The following is a 17,264-nucleotide window of genomic DNA, read 5'->3' on the forward strand; positions in this document are numbered from 1 at the left end:
AGCCTTTAAGCTCCATCAGGGCCAGCTTGACTTCCCTGAAGCAGACTGATGGGGAGGAGTATGTGATCCATGACAGCATTTACCCAGAACAGTGAGGAAGGCTTTGGAGGTCTTGATGGGCATGGTGAAGAGTGAACAAGTGTATTGACCCTCATCTGAAAGAGTCACTTCACTGATGCTGATGGTAAGTTCCTTCCATGAGGCTCGAACCAGCTCAATCCGGTTGTCCCTCAGTGCTACAATAGACAAACACACACATGTTAATGACAGTCAGTGCAGCTCTAATCCACTGCTTAGTTATAAAGCTGTACAAGAATTAGCGTCACTAATTTTGAACTTTATAAACACAAAGTGCTAATTACATATTGAACACTGATATACATGCATTGTTATCTTTTGTTAATTGGATACGGTATTTCAAATCGTTGCATAATCTGCAGAGAAACACTCTGTAGGAGCTAATTTGCTTTAAGGCAGCTTATCATCAAGGCAGCTCAGTTTGAACTCCTCCACTTTCCAATTTTTGCAATTTAGCCATTGTGAATATAACAGCACATATTCTCAAGGGCCCTCTGAGGCTGAGGAGTCCTACTGATACTGAGAAAAAAAACCACCAGCTGGATCCTCACTCTTGCTCAAAAGCATTATCATGTGCTTGTTTAGTCTGCAGTTCAGAATTAAGAGCTCTTATTTCGATAACCTATAATTTCTTATAACCTCATTTCAACTCCCTGTTGTGTCCAACAACTCATTGAGCGTCATCCGTTGAAATGTATTGAATTTCCAGACACAGCTTTGTTTAATTGAGATTCCCTCTTTGATGCCGTTCAGACATTCTAGTGCTGAGGATATCGGTTCAGAGATGTTCATTTCCCTGCTTGCTCATGAAAAAAATAAATGAAAAAAAAAAGGAGAAAAAATAATTTGTGTAAACCCTTAAATGGGCATTAATTCTGTATCTCAAACACAACAGAGTTGCATTTAAGAGGGAGGAATCTGAGGAATGAGTCTGCTTGGATACTGCCTAAGAATAGGGGGTTTATGTGAGATGGCAAGTGCTGGAGGGGGTTTAGGAAGCAAAGGCAGTCTAGGCAGATAAAGGCAAGAAGCAAGGTGATCAGGTGTGAGTGAGCTGAGCGCAAGACAGAGCTACAGCGAAGCCCAGGGAGACAGAAACAGAGCCCATCAAAGCCTTTGAGCAGATGACACACTTCCACTGGCCCACATCCTTCTATCTCCCTCAGACACAGAGAGACAAGGAGACAGATGAGAGAGTAGCATCCCTTGTTGTTTCCAGAAATCACACAAACACATGCATACACCGAGAACAGAAAGTTGATGATAAGCCTAGCTGAGGCTCAAATCGCTGTTTGTGCTGCTGGCAAAAGCTAAATGTGGAGGATAGCAGAATGTAGATTTATTTATTTTTTTTAATTCAAATAACACAAAGATAGCAAGCTGGGCAAGTGGTTTAGCAGAAGGTACAGGCCTTGAGATATATGGTGGGAAAAGTGCCTGTGGTAACAGAACGGGTCTTGATAAAACAGTTGTAGGAAATGCTGGATTTGGTCCGAATTCTATGAATAGTTTAAAGATGTACCATAGAAATGGCTGTGTCTTGTTTTGACACAATGGGGTTAAGCCTAGATCATTATTGTAAATCCATTGGTGAGGTGTATATATACTGTATATATATATATATATATATATATATATATATATATATATATATATATATATATATATATATATATAAATACACACAAACACAAAAAAAAAAGTTTGAATAGCCCTAAGGACAACTGTCAATTAATCCCAGGCCAACCATAGCTGGAAAAACAAAACATTCCTCCCACTATAAGGATTGAAACACCCAGGCTTAGCTGCGATCTGTCACAATCTTAGTGAAAAACCAGAAATCGACTTTTTTCCATTTCTGTTTTTTTACAGAGCTTAAAAAAGTCAAAGTGATGAAATGGTTGGTATCAGACATCCTACTGATTTCTACTGTACCATATACCGCATTGAGAGAACATCATAAATTCAGAGAGCTGACCTTGTGTACTCTCCACTGTCTCTCTCCTACTGAAGGTCTGAGTAGTTGCAAATCGGAGCCACCGATATCTCAGCGCTCCCTTAGGGCCTGGCTTACACGGAAACTACCTGATGCTGAAGTAGCCAGGCACACTGATACAGTATGTTCCTCCATAAATGGCCCCTTAAATGTTTCCCCTTTTCAGAGCTGAGACATATTGATTTTACTCATAAACCTTAAAGTCCACCCCTGGCTGAAATACAACCTGTGTTGAAGAAGGTGGAGAAAAAAAATATATCGATAACATTCTTGTAGGGATATAAAACAAGGACAACATTTAAAAAGTGATATACTAAACATTGTCATCTTGTGCAAATGATGCACATCTTAGCGGAGAAGTGTCAAAGCTTCTCACTCCGAAATTTGGACTTGATTCCCATTTGAGCTGCCAAAATCCCACCAAAAAGAGCCAAAGAAGGGAGTCCAGCAGTGTGGTGGTGTCTGTTCCAGTGCAGCTGGCATATTGGTCTTGGTACTAATGTGTTTAGAGAAGCCAAGAGCTTCCCTCTGTGCAATTAGACTGCTTTAACTGCTGGCTGCAGACGGTCAGTGCATGTGCAGGAAGTGAAGATTACTGGAATCCAAGCTTGTTGTTCTTGCTGGAGACAGAATGTCGCTACCCTAAAACACTTATAGCCAGTCAGCACTTTGCTGCAGGTGGCCAGTGATCATGGGTTACATTCAATACAATGGGTTACATGCAATAAAATGTTTGCATTGGAAAGGGCCTTTTTAAATAACACACACACACACACACACACACACACACACACACACACACACACACACACACACACACTTATTCTGTATTTATTGGCACACAGAAATGTACTGCATCACAGACCTAGGTCGATTCTGGGACCGGGCAATTCATTGGTGAAGGTTTTCAATAATGTGTGCATGCAAGGTGGCATCCCATTCACAGCAAATTTTGCTTCTTTATTCAGAGATTCTGGGATTGGCTCTGGATCCACCATGACTTTAACCAGAACAAACTAGTTATGGAAGATGAATGTATACTGTAACACCATTTTTAAACTTTTACTCATTTTTGCAATTATTATTTTTTCTCTGGCACACAAGGTTGACTATAACAAAAGGTTTTAGCTTTGAAGTTTTAGTGCTACACCCTTTAGACAAATCACGACACAGAGCACATTTCATAGCAAAAATTGACGCGTTGTAAAAACCTAATTGCATTGCTTCTTTCTGTCAGGTGATCAGTGAGGCAAAAATACCTCCTTTCAAAACAGTGACTGCCTCAAGTTAAGTACTTTTACAAGTTGCCACTGTTGGGCCCTTGAGCAAGGCCCTTAACCCTCAACTGCTCAGATATGTAATGAAATAAAAAATGTAAGTCGCTCTGGATAAGAGCGTCTGCCAAATGCCTAAATGTAAATGTAAATGTAAGTAAACACGTTCAATGGATTGGAGAATCCTCAATCCATAAAAATAGATGTTTATTCTGTTGCTGCAGTTGCTGCAGAAGTAATAATGGAGTATACTGTAGGTACGTGTCCATGATACTTTCTGTAAAAGAGTGTAAGTTCTGTAGTACGATAAGTGATCTGGATGTTCTACTACTTATTTTTCTAAAAACAGCAAAAATGGACTTCTCATTTTCCTGTCAAATTGTTCATTGATAATGATATATATTAAACTTTAGTATCGTGATAATTACTTTACAGTAGCAGCAGTAAAAATTCAGGAAAACAGCAATGTCTATAGTGATGCTAAGACAGATCACCAAACATTCTATGCCATTATTTAACAAAGATAAATGTATAATCATCGATATCTGTATATGCTTTCAGTAAACATACCAGGAGGAATCTCCTGTGTCAGCACTCAGTAACAGTCAGAAGTTTTCTGACAGAGAAAAGTTTTTTATGGCAGAGAACTTATTCTTCGTGTTCTCTCTGTAATAAACTGCATTTTTATTGCATTATAAACTTGTCAGGAAACAGGGAATGACTGTCCCTCTTTATGTTTGGTGGCATTATACCATCCCTTGTTGATTATTTTCCTCTAAAAGCATGCCCTGTCATGTTTTACTGCTTACTTACTGTGTGCCGGTAACAGTAACTAACTTATAATTCTGACATATGCTTCTGAATACACTTGGGACATTCAGAGCCAAAAGTTAGGGAAACAAAAAAAAAACTTCCCTTTACCAATCAATCTCAGAGGGTTTACATATAGTGTATCTTTTCCAATGCACATCAAAGTGTCTTGTGGATTTTTTAAACATCCACAATTATGACATTGTCTCTTCGCACTCATCCTGGACATTCATGCACACTTACATATTTATATTTCATTTCATGGATCATTGTCACTTTAATAGGATACTCGTATGCATATTTGCACACTCCCTAGTCATTTTTCTTTATTTACACTAAAATGGCTTTATTTTCTATGATTTTTCTATATTGTACAACTATTTTTATTTGTACAAAATATTTTTATTTTTATTTTATCCTAGCTAAATTAAGATATATGAAGCAACCCCTTTTAAATTAGGCTTCATGATGTGATATAAATCATCCTTTTTGCAAATCCAAGCTGGGTCGGTCCCCAGGCTGCATTTCCACAGGGAATGTTGAGAACAGATTCCCTTTGGTGTGGCTCCTCTAAAAGTTTCTTCTTCATGTCATCTCAGCAAGTTTTTTTTTTTTTTTTTTTTTGCAATGGTTGCATCTGGCTTGCTCATTAGAGATGTAGATCTAATCTGTGTTTCTGTAATGCTGCTTTGCATCACTCCTTATTTGATCTACAAAAATTACAAATATAAAAATCTAAAACTACAAATAAAACCGAATTGAATTTTTTTCTATTAAAATGGTGCTTATAAGCAAAACACTAGCGACATCAAGGCAAAAATGTGGTTCAATACAGTATGTCCAACTTAAAACAGAGGAACAAAGCACAAAAAGATGAGTAAAAGAATACTTCATACTCGGCTAACCTGGTGTAGTAAATGAACATAGTGATCTATATGTCTGTAAGCTATGTAAATTTTAAATCTATGCTAGGATTATTCAAGCACGGTATTTCATTATACCTGAATAGTTAAATTATTATTGTATGACATAAAAGTTTTAAATACAGTTAAATACTTACCTGTATAGAATCACAATGCATCCCAATTGATTTTGACATTTGTATGATTTTCTGCCATGCGTTATCCTTTGTCAAATTATATAACCAACTATCCTCTCAAACCTATGCATATTACTTTGCTCTTTTTTTATTTTAAAATTACTAGTCAATTACATTTTCGTATTAACTTGCATGTCTAACAATGCCATTTTTAGTTTAAATCCATCCTGAACAACAGACCTAAGAGGTGTTTTTATCCATTAACTTATTAACCAAGTATATAGACATAAAGCTGTAACAAACTTAATGGAATTAAGGTTTCCCTTTCTTAATGACAGACTTAATGCTGTTTACCAGAAGACTTTTTAAAATGTCAAACAGCACTTTATATTTTATTTCTCTATTGTTAATGGTGTAACAAGTCCATTAGGAATCCATTTAGCTCTGTGTAAGATAGAAAGCTTTAAAATAGCCAATTACCGTCAGTATGAGAGGAGGCAGTAGGCCATGATGATGGTTTGGGATACTAAATTCTAAATGCATATGAACAACAGAGGCATATTTCACTGATTTTACTAATGCTGACTAGTCTGAAAAAAAATATACATACATTGTCGAGATAATTAGTCAAGTGCTATACAGTAAGCAGTTTGAGGTATTTTGAGGAACTGTTGCTCTGATACAGTACCAAGATTCTAAGACATTGTTACTGTACTGTATATGCTACCAAATAAGCAGTGATGGCTAGCAGGTAAAAAACTGAATACAACATTTCCAGTCATGTTTATAAGACAAATACACCGACCGCTATTCAGAAAATACTGTAGATAAAGCCATTAATGACAGTTACTTCCACCAAGTGAAACACTCCTTAGGTAAGATCACTTCTGGACTTACTGTTATTCATCCCATGTCACTGATACATCCGATAAACATTATAAAAATTTATGATATATATAAAACCGATTTTAGATATTACTGTGTACCTGACTTCCAAACTGACTATTAATTTTTGTAAATATATTAATAAATATACACTATATACTACATTCTTTCTCTTGGTGATTTAATTTAAATTAGTTTCTCCCTATAAATAAGTCGTGTTTAATGTCTAATGGGATAAATTATGCTTGCAAATAATGGGCACATTCTGGGTGATAAAGAATAATGTGCTATTAGTTCTTGATAGCCATGGTGACTTTAGGTCTCTAAGAAACTCTTGCAAAAATAAACAAAATGTGAACCTTGCCACACATGCATAATTACCTGTTTGGTATACCACCAAATTAAAACTGTGAAAATTTGTTCAAAATTGAATATGGACATGGAATAATGGAGTCCTGTGATTCAAGACAAGAATGTGCAGTGAATATCATTTAAAAAAAAAGAAGTAATATTTAGTCATCATTTTAAGAAAACTTCTAATCATTAACACTTAATCAATCCTATAGTTATTAAAATCTTGAGAACTAAAACTTTAGAGTAATTTTTTAGTCAAAACAAATATTATGGTGTTCCGTAGATCCTTCATCAGGTAAATCACTGTCCGAAATGTATATATATTCTTTAAGTATGCCATGAGCCCATACTCGTACAATTCTGACTCAATAATACTAACCTCTGCCACTTTCTGACAGTTTTTTCCTTTCTTTTGCCCTACTGTTATTATTAAACATAACAGAACAAGTTCAGTTTCAGGGTTATTGAGTGAGTAGTCATGACATTCTTACATAAGTGTGTTATTACACAACCTTGAGTGACTTGTCTGGGGTTTTTGATATTAAAAATGATAAAAGCAGTTTTTACACCACATGATATTTTTTTCAATTAGCCTTCATAAATGTATACAGTATGTATGTTTATATTAATTAGTTCTCAGGCTTTATGTACTGTAGGTGTCGTTATGGCTTATGAACACTTTACATAAGTAAATTGTTACAATTTTATGAAAGATATTGACGCCAAGCTGAAGGTGATGGTGGAAAACACTTCATCCAGGTATATTTAACTTTAAAAGACAATGTAAATGTGTGCTTGTTCTTGGCCTAAAGAGACTATTGTATGCAAATTTTTGTTTTGCATGGTAATTGAATTTTTGCTCATAAAATCTAATTCACCATCCATGGCTGTCTGAATCTCCTTGGCTAATGACCAATTTAACGAGTCCATTAATGCAGTAATTTTGAAGATAACAACATTCTAATTGCCCCAGGCCAATTAAGAGCCCACTCTGCATTCGACCTTTAGCAGTTGTGAGCTGAATGTTCCTAATGAATGCCAGGAAGCGTTTGAGTGGCATCAACATTTGAGATATGCTTTTAAAGAACAAGGCTTGACCCAAGCACATTCAGTGCAACTATCCTCAATTAGGTCTATGCTTCATACGGATTCACACAATGGCTTTGTACTGTGTTTTAGACCTTTTTATATCTCATCTTAAAGTCTAGGTTTTCATCTGCTTTTACAGCCACCTCCATACATTATTTTAATCCCATTTTATCTTAAAAATTGTGCATCAATTATTCAGCACCTATAACACAAGCACTTTACATCTCTCATTAAAAAGTGTAAAATGGATTTCAGGCAGGTTTTGCCAGTGTTGTTTTCCCCTAAACAGGACACGAACAGACAAACCAGTAAATCACACTGTGTTGTGCAACGTTCTAATTTGTGTTTTTTTTTCCCTGTGTGATGAATCGTAAGTTGGCTGCACATTAATAGCGAAACACTAAGGGAGACATATGGAACGCATTGATTTTTTGCGCGGTGGTAAGTCATCATGGCGGTGTTTCTTTCAGCGTTCTCCCCTAATGGCTGTAAGGTAAGATGGATGTGTGTGCTCTTGTAGTACACACGCTAACCACAGCGCCATGTCTTGGGCAGTCTGCGGACACCACGGTATGGATATCCTACTAATACATAATTTATGAATACGGACAGAAAGGACCAGAGAGTAGTTTATTTGTGTCTCCATCTGATCAGCAGGATGAGCAAAATGGCTTGTAGGTAGAATTGATTTTAGTGCAGGTTTCAATGAGGAAGAACGCCTCCACATGTGTTTTGTAAGGGACACATGGACATGCATACAGTACATCCTGACTACACTTTGAAGCTGGCACTTTGCTGAGTAGGCTGTTGTCATATTTAGACCTTGTGTAGGTGTTGCCTCACCTAGTGTACATGAGTGATAGTCAGGCTAGAAGTACTGTATGGTAGGAGAATGAAAGAAAGTTAACTTGTCATCTTGTCCCCTTTTTATGACTATATAACAAAAGAGGTATTCTTTACATTACGGCTTTGTTAACTGGCATAATTTTACACATGCATGAACAAAGCTTGAACCCAAGCTCTATCAAAGTAACTTTTGTATTAATGGAGAATTTTGAAACAATATAGCAAATATGCCAAATAGTGAGCACCTGAAAAAAACTGATGTTTATACTATCAATGACAAAAATAAATAAATAAATACATTAACAGTGATCAGCATGAGCTCACACCTTAATTAAGTCAGCAATTAATTCGCAGAATTCAGAAATTATGGTCAGAAGCAAGTTTAGGTTATAATTAAGCAAATTATAAACATTTAGTTACGTTTTGTAATATATTTTTGTTACATCATGTGGAGATTTAGCAAAAATTGCTGAATACAGTAAGTCAACACTGCCCAAGACAGAAAGGTATCAAAACACTCAGTGCATCACTCACTCATCATCTTTACTGCTTTATCCTGTATTCAGGGTCATGGGGGCCTGGAGCCTATCCCAGGAGACTTGGTACATCCTGGACTGGGTGCCAATCAAATGCCAATTAGCCTAATCTGCAGGTCTTTGGACTGTGGGAGGAAACCGGAGTACCCGGAGGAAACCCACCAAGCACATGAAAAACTCCATGCACACGGAGATGGGAATCAAGCGCTACCGGGAATCATACCCAGACCCTGGAGGCACAAGGCAACAGTGCTAACCGCTACACCACCACTACAGGTTTCTGAGTCAGCCTCCAAATTCCACAGAACCAAATCCAACTGAGTAAAGCATAACCATTGTAATGAAATGCGCTATTTCAATGCATGAACCCAAAAGGTCACTCATTCTGTGGAGCTACAGGCCAAATACAAGCTGTGCAGCTTACTGAGATGAAGTCTTAGACAGCTCATCACTATGTGAGAGAATAAACCTAATCAAGCAGGTCATCTTGTCTGATCCCTCTATAATGTAGCTAATGCATCTGAAGTGACTGTAAGCGTGTATGTGCCCCAGGCAAAAGTGTCCGAATTATAAAATGCTGAAATACTTAGCATGAAAGTAAATGTCAACTCTTTCATACTTGCTAAAATGGAAAGGACTTGGACAGAACCAGCACTGTCAAAAAGGGAAAAAAACACATAATATGTTTGCTGACATTTTACAAAATGCTGATTAAATGTTAAAAAAAAAGAAGATTTTTTTTTTCCCTCAAGAGCATAGGGTGGGAGTGCACATCCCTATATCTGTTATTGACTGTCTTTTTGGAATTCATGTGCTGTTTGCTACAAAGCATAAGAGTGGCTTAGGCTTTTTAAATTCATCTCCAGCAAACCGCCTCCACATCACTGAAATCTTTCTTTACACTTTCCATTTTTTAATTGAATTTTGAAATAAGTTACAGAAGCCAGAAAAGCACCTCATTTTAAAACAAACAAAATGAAATAAAATAATAATACTTTTGTCTCTTTTATTTATTTTTATATGCAACATATAACATATTGCTATGACTAACTGACATGCAGAAATAGCTACTATTATGAAGCATACTCTATTAGTCTTCTTATAAGTATTCATAATGAGTGATAAATACATTTATACAGTAATGTGTTATACAGCGTACACATCATATACCACCTGGAATAGGTGGCATTACTGCATTTAATTACATCCATAACAGTTTATAATGCGTCAGTATATATATTTTAAATAATTTATAGAATGGACATAAATATATTTTCGTAGGAATATTGTACATAAAACGTGTTTCTTCTCTGTACGTACATCAAGGTACAATGGAGAACCTGTGTTATAAGCATACTATAGCGTCATTTCCAACAATTTTTATTATCAAGAAACATCTTTATTATTGCAAAGCATGTAATTTTTTCTATATGCTCGGACCTAGGTCATATACCTTTGGCACAAGGTAAACACATTTATAATGGATTATGAGTATATGATTAGGAAAAAAAAAAAAAAAAAAAAAATATATATATATATATATATATATATATATATATATATATATATATATATTCCTTTCTAATTATATATATATATATATATATATCAATCATATTATATATATATATATATATATATATATATATATATATATATATATATATATATATATATATATATATATATAAAGAAAAATATTATTTTTATATATGTATAAAAATGTGAAAAAAGATCATTTGTCATTTTAGGACAAAAGTCAACATGGTGTTTCTATTTAAGGCATAATGGTGCCATTATAGCAATCCTATTTTATTGTTTTCAGATTTACAATTAACTATTTTCCACTTCACAGGGTAACAATCACTGTTTCCTAACCAGTGCTATCTTGAGCATGCATGAAGGTTAATTTCTGTTTAACAGCTGGTTGAATAAATAATGTATGGCATTCATTAACAGGGGGGCATTTACTTTGATTAGCAGTGTAAACAGAACATGATGCTTTTTTTTTTTTTTACCCAGGCATACACTAAAATTGTGCTATGTAACTGCAGTTACTACAGTTCACTGCTGCTCTTGATTTTTATCATGCTCAGACAGAAGCATGTTAGCTCCTAGCAGCTAAATGACATTGGTGCACTAAAGAGACTTTTCAAAAGAGGATGGAAACAGACACAGACATGTCATTATTTTGGTAGGTAACTTAGCTCACCCATGAACCCATGAATCTAATGGATGGATGATTAAGGGTTTCTGGTCCTAGAAAAGACTCTCTGCCCTTTAGTAACATTGTAAAGTACTATTGACATCCACACAGACATGATAAGGATCCTTACTATGGTCCAAACATTTACATTCATACTCTTGACCTCTACATACTGTACAGTCATTTTCACATGTACGCATCTGTATAGTGTCATATCTGATACCGTGTAAAACCTTCAGTCACATTTAATATACACTTTGTCAAAAATTTTGATGCAGTAAGGGACAACTGTAAATGACCGTCAACAATGACATTTATTCCTAGGGTGAACTAAACAACAAAATGGTCCCACTAACACTTTTCTATTAAGAGTATATGGCTCTGGTGATTGGTTGGTTGAAATGACTGTATTGGCATCAGGCTCTGTCAAAATGTCAGGCTCTAGGCCTTTATTTCAGCACACTTGAGCCAGAAGGCATTGAAGTGAACATAGTCAATAACCTAAGCTGATCATTTGAGCCTTGAGCATTGCTTACTGTGAAAGTAATGTTATGGTGCTAATGTGATGAATGTGCGTATGAATATGATGATGTCACCCTCTAGCAGCATGGGCCAGAAATGTGCTTTTGACAAATGGAGATTTAATGGCATGCTGTTGAGAAATGTATATTGCATTCAATACCAAACATGGTGTGGGGGACAAATACAAAAATAACATGAAAATAAATCTAAATATTTATATGAATTTATGATGTATTTATTATTGGAATTGAATCGGCTAAAACAGTAAGCATGCTCATACAGATGTTACTGATTTTAATTTGTTTTCATCTTCTTTTATAGTTAGATTCTTTTAGTTTGTTTGCTTGACTCTTTTTTTATTTATAGTCTTACTTTGCTTGACTATTATTCTCTTTATTTCCCTGACAATTTATTTATTTATTCATTCATTCATTCATTCATTCATTCATTTCTTTCTTTCACCATGGTCAAGATTACCATGCAGGTACAGAAAACACGAGACTATGTTAAATAAACCTCACCATAGTCAACCGAGATTGGTGATCCTTTAGACGCAATCCATAGATCTAATAGTGGCTATTTTGCCTTGCTTGCTTTCCCTTCTTCTATCGCTCACGCTGTCTTTTCTCTTCAAGTGGCCTCTCTTATCGGCTAGCGGTCCCTCAGGAGCCCGCTCACCCCTCCAGCCTGCTGCTGACAAAGACCATTTTGATCCCACACTTAGCACGGGTTTAAATATGTTTGCTTATATAACTTATGGTACCATTCGTATATCTTTGCTCTTTTTTAGGGTGGATGCCCTATCGTAACTCTGGCTATATTTTTTCCAAGAATTTAACTGATCAGCAGAAATTAAAGGAAACATATGCTATTCCTAAAAGCACTTACAATAGGGACCTTTGAGGCAAATACACCTTTGGGAAAACTGGCAGGTTTTTTACCCATATGTGACTGGAAACAAAAAAGGCCTAAATAAATCATGCTGCAAAGTGGGTGACAGAATAAGTCTCTAAAAGACAGCGCAAGCAGGTTGTGTATTTCTGCTGCCTGTGGGCTTGTGGGTTTGCCAGCACAACAAATGGCAATTCTCTGTCCTTGTATGTCAGTGTATACTGTGAGGTACTTCTCTCCTCTCTGGACCATTCAATTATCATCAGATTCCACTAGCAAAAAGGACAGTCATCTCAATAAGTCTCTGGCATGGGCAGTGAGCCTCTGTGTCTCTGTGATATCGATCACAGACCTGTCAGTTTTACTTCACCTTAACAACAGCAAATCTGTCCTCATGCCTACACAAGAGAAGGCACTAATGGTTAGTTGCCAAGCAGGCACTGCGCTGAAAGTTTAGTACACTTGCCAGGTTTCAGAACCCCTTGAGACTATATCAGTGTGGTTTTGAATTTTCTTGGACTTGGTTTATCTCTGGACCCCAAGGCTAGTGAGGTGGCTGAGCTTTCATCTCATGTCTGGATCGTTTAAAAAAAAAAATACCGAGAAAAGAAAAGTGACCTCTGGTGAGTGTGTGTGAGGACCAAGTGAGATGGAATTCTGCCAACAGGCACTCACACATATGACAAAACCTTAAAATCTGATGGATATCTGGCCGCCAGACTGTCGACAAAATTATTGGTGCTTCAAGGCATTAAAGTGATTACGACTAAAGACATGTTAGATGAACCTCCTGAAAATGTAGCGTGTAATGTATGTGTGATGGCCGTTTAATACTTCTGAACATACAGTACGTGTATAAATACAAAAACCAGTCCCTCCTCAAAACCTTCATCTCTAGCTTTCCATGCACATTTCTTTGTATGGACTTTTAAAATTGATCAGGTTGCTTATTAGTCTTTCCAATATTTTGCATCGCAACGTTTACCTTAAAAAAACTTTTATTTTAAAAAAGACTGCTATACTGTAGCGTTGAAGCTATACTTTGGTAATAAACAAGTCACTTTTTTCAAGCAAGGTCCACCATTAGAAACATATATATTTCCAGTGGCACTTCAAAGACTTGAGCATACATGAGAAAGGATACTTTCTTTCAAATATGAGAAATATTTTTTTGCACTCACACGGATACACACACAAAATCTTAAATGTCAGTGCAGCAGGCTAATGAAGCTGCTCTTTTCCACTGGAGAAACAGCCCAGTTTTTTTTTTTTTTTTTTTTTGTCAGAGAGGCCCAGCCAGTGCATGCTCCAAATTACTTCCTCCAAAACATTGAAAAACTACCTGCGTACTGGTGTAAGGGCAATGAATTGAACAGATTGAGGGCTGAAATTGTCTTGCTGGGAAAATGACATTCAAAGGTACAGAGATAATTGGGGAAGTTTTTTTTGTACTTTGTACATAAGACATGAAGATCTCCTTGACTTTTAAAGCCGAATGACAAAAAGTACTTATTAATACATAAAGAAATTAGTACTGAAATTCAAATACACAATATGGGAGACTTCTATTAGGCGTGTTTAATATATTTTTTTTATTAAATAATGACAAAAAAAAATTGTTCTTTAAATCTTTCATTTTGACTCACATTTCAATGGTTTCCTACACTATATTACTTCCAAAGGCATTTGACTACCTGCTGATAATTTTGCCAGTGGGATCAAATCACTTGCTTCGTCTTTACCTAAAAAGAGTGATGCAGCAGCACTTTGGTATTTTAGTCTCTGACTTAAATTAGACTTTCACTCTCACTCACTCGTCGTATACCGCTATACCGCTTTATCCAGTATACAGGGTAAATTAGATTTCTAAAATTGAAATAGGCCAATGAAGTGTGAAATTTACCACCACAAATAATTTAAATGATAATTGAAAACTGGACAGGGATTTAAAATGCTACTTGTTTTCCGAGGCGGGGAACGGTTGTCATCGGGGCACAAGTTTTCAACAAAGTTGGAAGTGGGTCTCAGAGGGAAAGGTCTGAATACGACTGATCTACATATTGTCCCACATGACTAGGTTTTTATCTCTCTACCCCAAATGGCACGCTTTCCATGAAGGTTTTCAGAACAAAGGCTTTTAAACTGACCCAGTCACACTGACCTTTCTTGTCCCCAAAGAAAAGGGTTTGCTGTGCAGGGTTTGACCACTGGAGGGAGGTGTTATCGTTGTAATCCACACGGCAGGTCATGTTGGCTGTGCTCCCCTCCACCACTGTCACATTCTGGGTGACAGGAAACTGGCCCTGACTGCCTGCAATGACATGAGAAAGAGAGAAGAAGACATGGAAATAAATTAGCTTCACTGTCTACTGCAAGTACATTAAAAGCTTGCATTTTATAGCCAAGGGTCTATACTTAAATCTGGTAATGGTAGAACACAAATATCATTCTGTTAAATTATTCTCTGCTGGAGGACGCTGCAAATTAACATCCACAAAGAACAAAAAATATATAATGATTGATGTTGCTGAGTGTATAAAAACAATTTGTTTTTTTTCCCCTACAGATAATAAAAAAATATATAGTAAATTTGTCGGTATATGGGTGACACCTCAGCATGAGAGAGAGCTCTAGCCAGGACTATCATTCTTAGAAAATTATTTTCCGTATACAGTAAGTAGTGAATAGAGCAGTTTTTTGGCAAAGTGGAGAGTTTATTGTTAGTTAACTGCTTCCAAGGTAGATGTTACCTACTGTAATAAATGAAATCAATATAACAACCTACTACAATTGTGCTTTTGATCTAATCTAATTAGATAACAAATGTATATTTCTTGTAAATGACAATATAATTTTATATTATGCAAATCAAAAATACATTTGAGTAACAAAACAGATTGTAAAAAATGTTAAGATTGTAAAAAAAATCTAAGAAATTACTGATGTACTGTAAATTATACTAATCGATTTCTAAAAGAGTTGTAAACATCATGAGGGTCGCAATTCAGAAAATACTCACAGTATAAGGAAATAATATAAGAGCACTACTGTACATAAAGCACAGCATTGTGAAATAATATTTGTACCCACTACTTACAGTAGACAGTATAGACCTTTAGTGGCAAAATAATAATAATAGTAATAAAGCCCTATTTTGACATTAGATTATGAATTTTTGCTAGAGTTTATGTGTTAATGCAAAGAATGCTAAGTTTCATACTGTATACAAGCCATTAAAAAAATGACAGGTAATTCATCTGAAATATATTGTGAATGTGGCCTGTGACTTGTAGCAGAGTAGGAGAATAGTAAAAGGAGAATCGTGCTACACTAGGGAAAAGTGTTCCTGCTTTTATTGGGTTTTATTTTATTGTATTGTATTTAATAGCCAATTTCGTCGATTAAAAAAGGAATTAAAAAAATTACAGGTAACCAAAATGAAAAAAATTTATTTTTCATTTAGATACGAATTATTTAAATATGCATATGAGTCCTGGCTAAAAAAAAACCCAATACCACTCATGATAATCCTCAAAGCCTACAGCAGCCAGGAATACCGCACTACACTAAAGAGCATATAAAATCTATAGGAAAATTAAATGTAGACACAACGTCTGCACACATAGTCGGCAATATTTCACTTCACAAGAATAGTGGCATTAATCCTTCTTTCATTTTCATGCACTGTTCTCTTCCTCTGATGCTCGATCAGCAGTAATTGGAAGCAGGGCCTAATTAGAGCTAGTCATGTTTGCCTGGCATCTTCTGTTGCTGCAGCTGGATGCTAAATTGACACGAAATCCCAACAACGACAAACTTCGGTCTATGCTGGAGACTGCTTCTTTTCTGTTCTGGGAGAGATGGGAGACAGTATAAGTGTGTGTCTTAATGTCAGTATATCTGTGTCTTAATGTCAGTATATTTGTGTGTGTGTGTGTGTGTGTGTGTGTGTGTGAGAGAAAGAGAGAGAGAGAGAGAGAGAGAGCGTGCGTGCGTGCGTTAATACAACTGTGAGAGTAAAAAGGTCTGTAGAGGCTACCCAAGCCAAGCATAATCACCATCCCTAAGCGTATTCTGCTGTGTCTTACTCCACATTTGTTCTCTTTTTGTTACTGAAAAGTCCCTTAATTGCACTCTGGTTACATCTCTTCTCTAGCTTGCTCGTTTTTGTTGTACGTAAGCCAGTAGTTAAGCTTCGCTACTACAGAACCTATTTTCTTTGTGGTTATACCATGGCCCTGTTAAATTCTTGACTCTGATTGGTCAGCGTCTGTTAATTAGGTACTTTTTCTCCCCAGTGCTGTTATTAGTCTGACGCCTGGATTTTATACTTACTTTGTTTATGCCATATTGTTATCAATTTTAACAATGTTACAGTTTTTAAAACATTGTATTATTGTTATTATTATTATTATTTTACTTTTTCTTTTTATTCATTCTTTCAATATATAAAATTATAAAAATATATAAAAATTTATAAAAATAACAAACTGATTTTGATTTCTGATACTAGTTGCATTGTTTTAAATGATCCTATGTGTTGTTACAGGGGATACTTCTCATAATGAATGAAAACAATGTGTAATTAAGTTGTAATGGTGGCATTTATTGGTGAAAAGATGTACACTACCGTTCAAAAGTTTTAGAACACTTGCAAATTTCTTTCTTTTGTTTTTTTTGTTTAGTGATTTATTTTCTACATTCTACATACAATACTGGGGATTTTAAAACTATAAAA

The 17,264-nt window shown here is 35.7% G+C and overlaps 1 protein-coding gene across 6 annotated transcripts in view; it reads right to left on the bottom strand.

Moving 5' to 3' along the window:
* cadm2b (cell adhesion molecule 2b) overlaps positions 1 to 17,264 on the bottom strand; it is a 191,920-nt gene that overhangs the window by 24,604 nt on the left and 150,052 nt on the right. For all 6 annotated transcript variants that reach the window (XM_053506662.1, XM_053506657.1, XM_053506661.1 and 3 more), the window contains exons 3-4: positions 14,688 to 14,837; positions 84 to 236 (exon numbers count right to left, since the gene is read on the bottom strand). In XM_053506662.1, coding sequence (XP_053362637.1) covers positions 84 to 236; positions 14,688 to 14,837 — 303 coding nt within the window. The remainder of the gene's footprint in view (positions 1 to 83; positions 237 to 14,687; positions 14,838 to 17,264) is intronic.

This window comes from Clarias gariepinus, chromosome 11, assembly GCF_024256425.1.
Source record: "Clarias gariepinus isolate MV-2021 ecotype Netherlands chromosome 11, CGAR_prim_01v2, whole genome shotgun sequence".
NCBI classification, from domain to species: Eukaryota; Metazoa; Chordata; class Actinopteri; order Siluriformes; family Clariidae; genus Clarias; species Clarias gariepinus.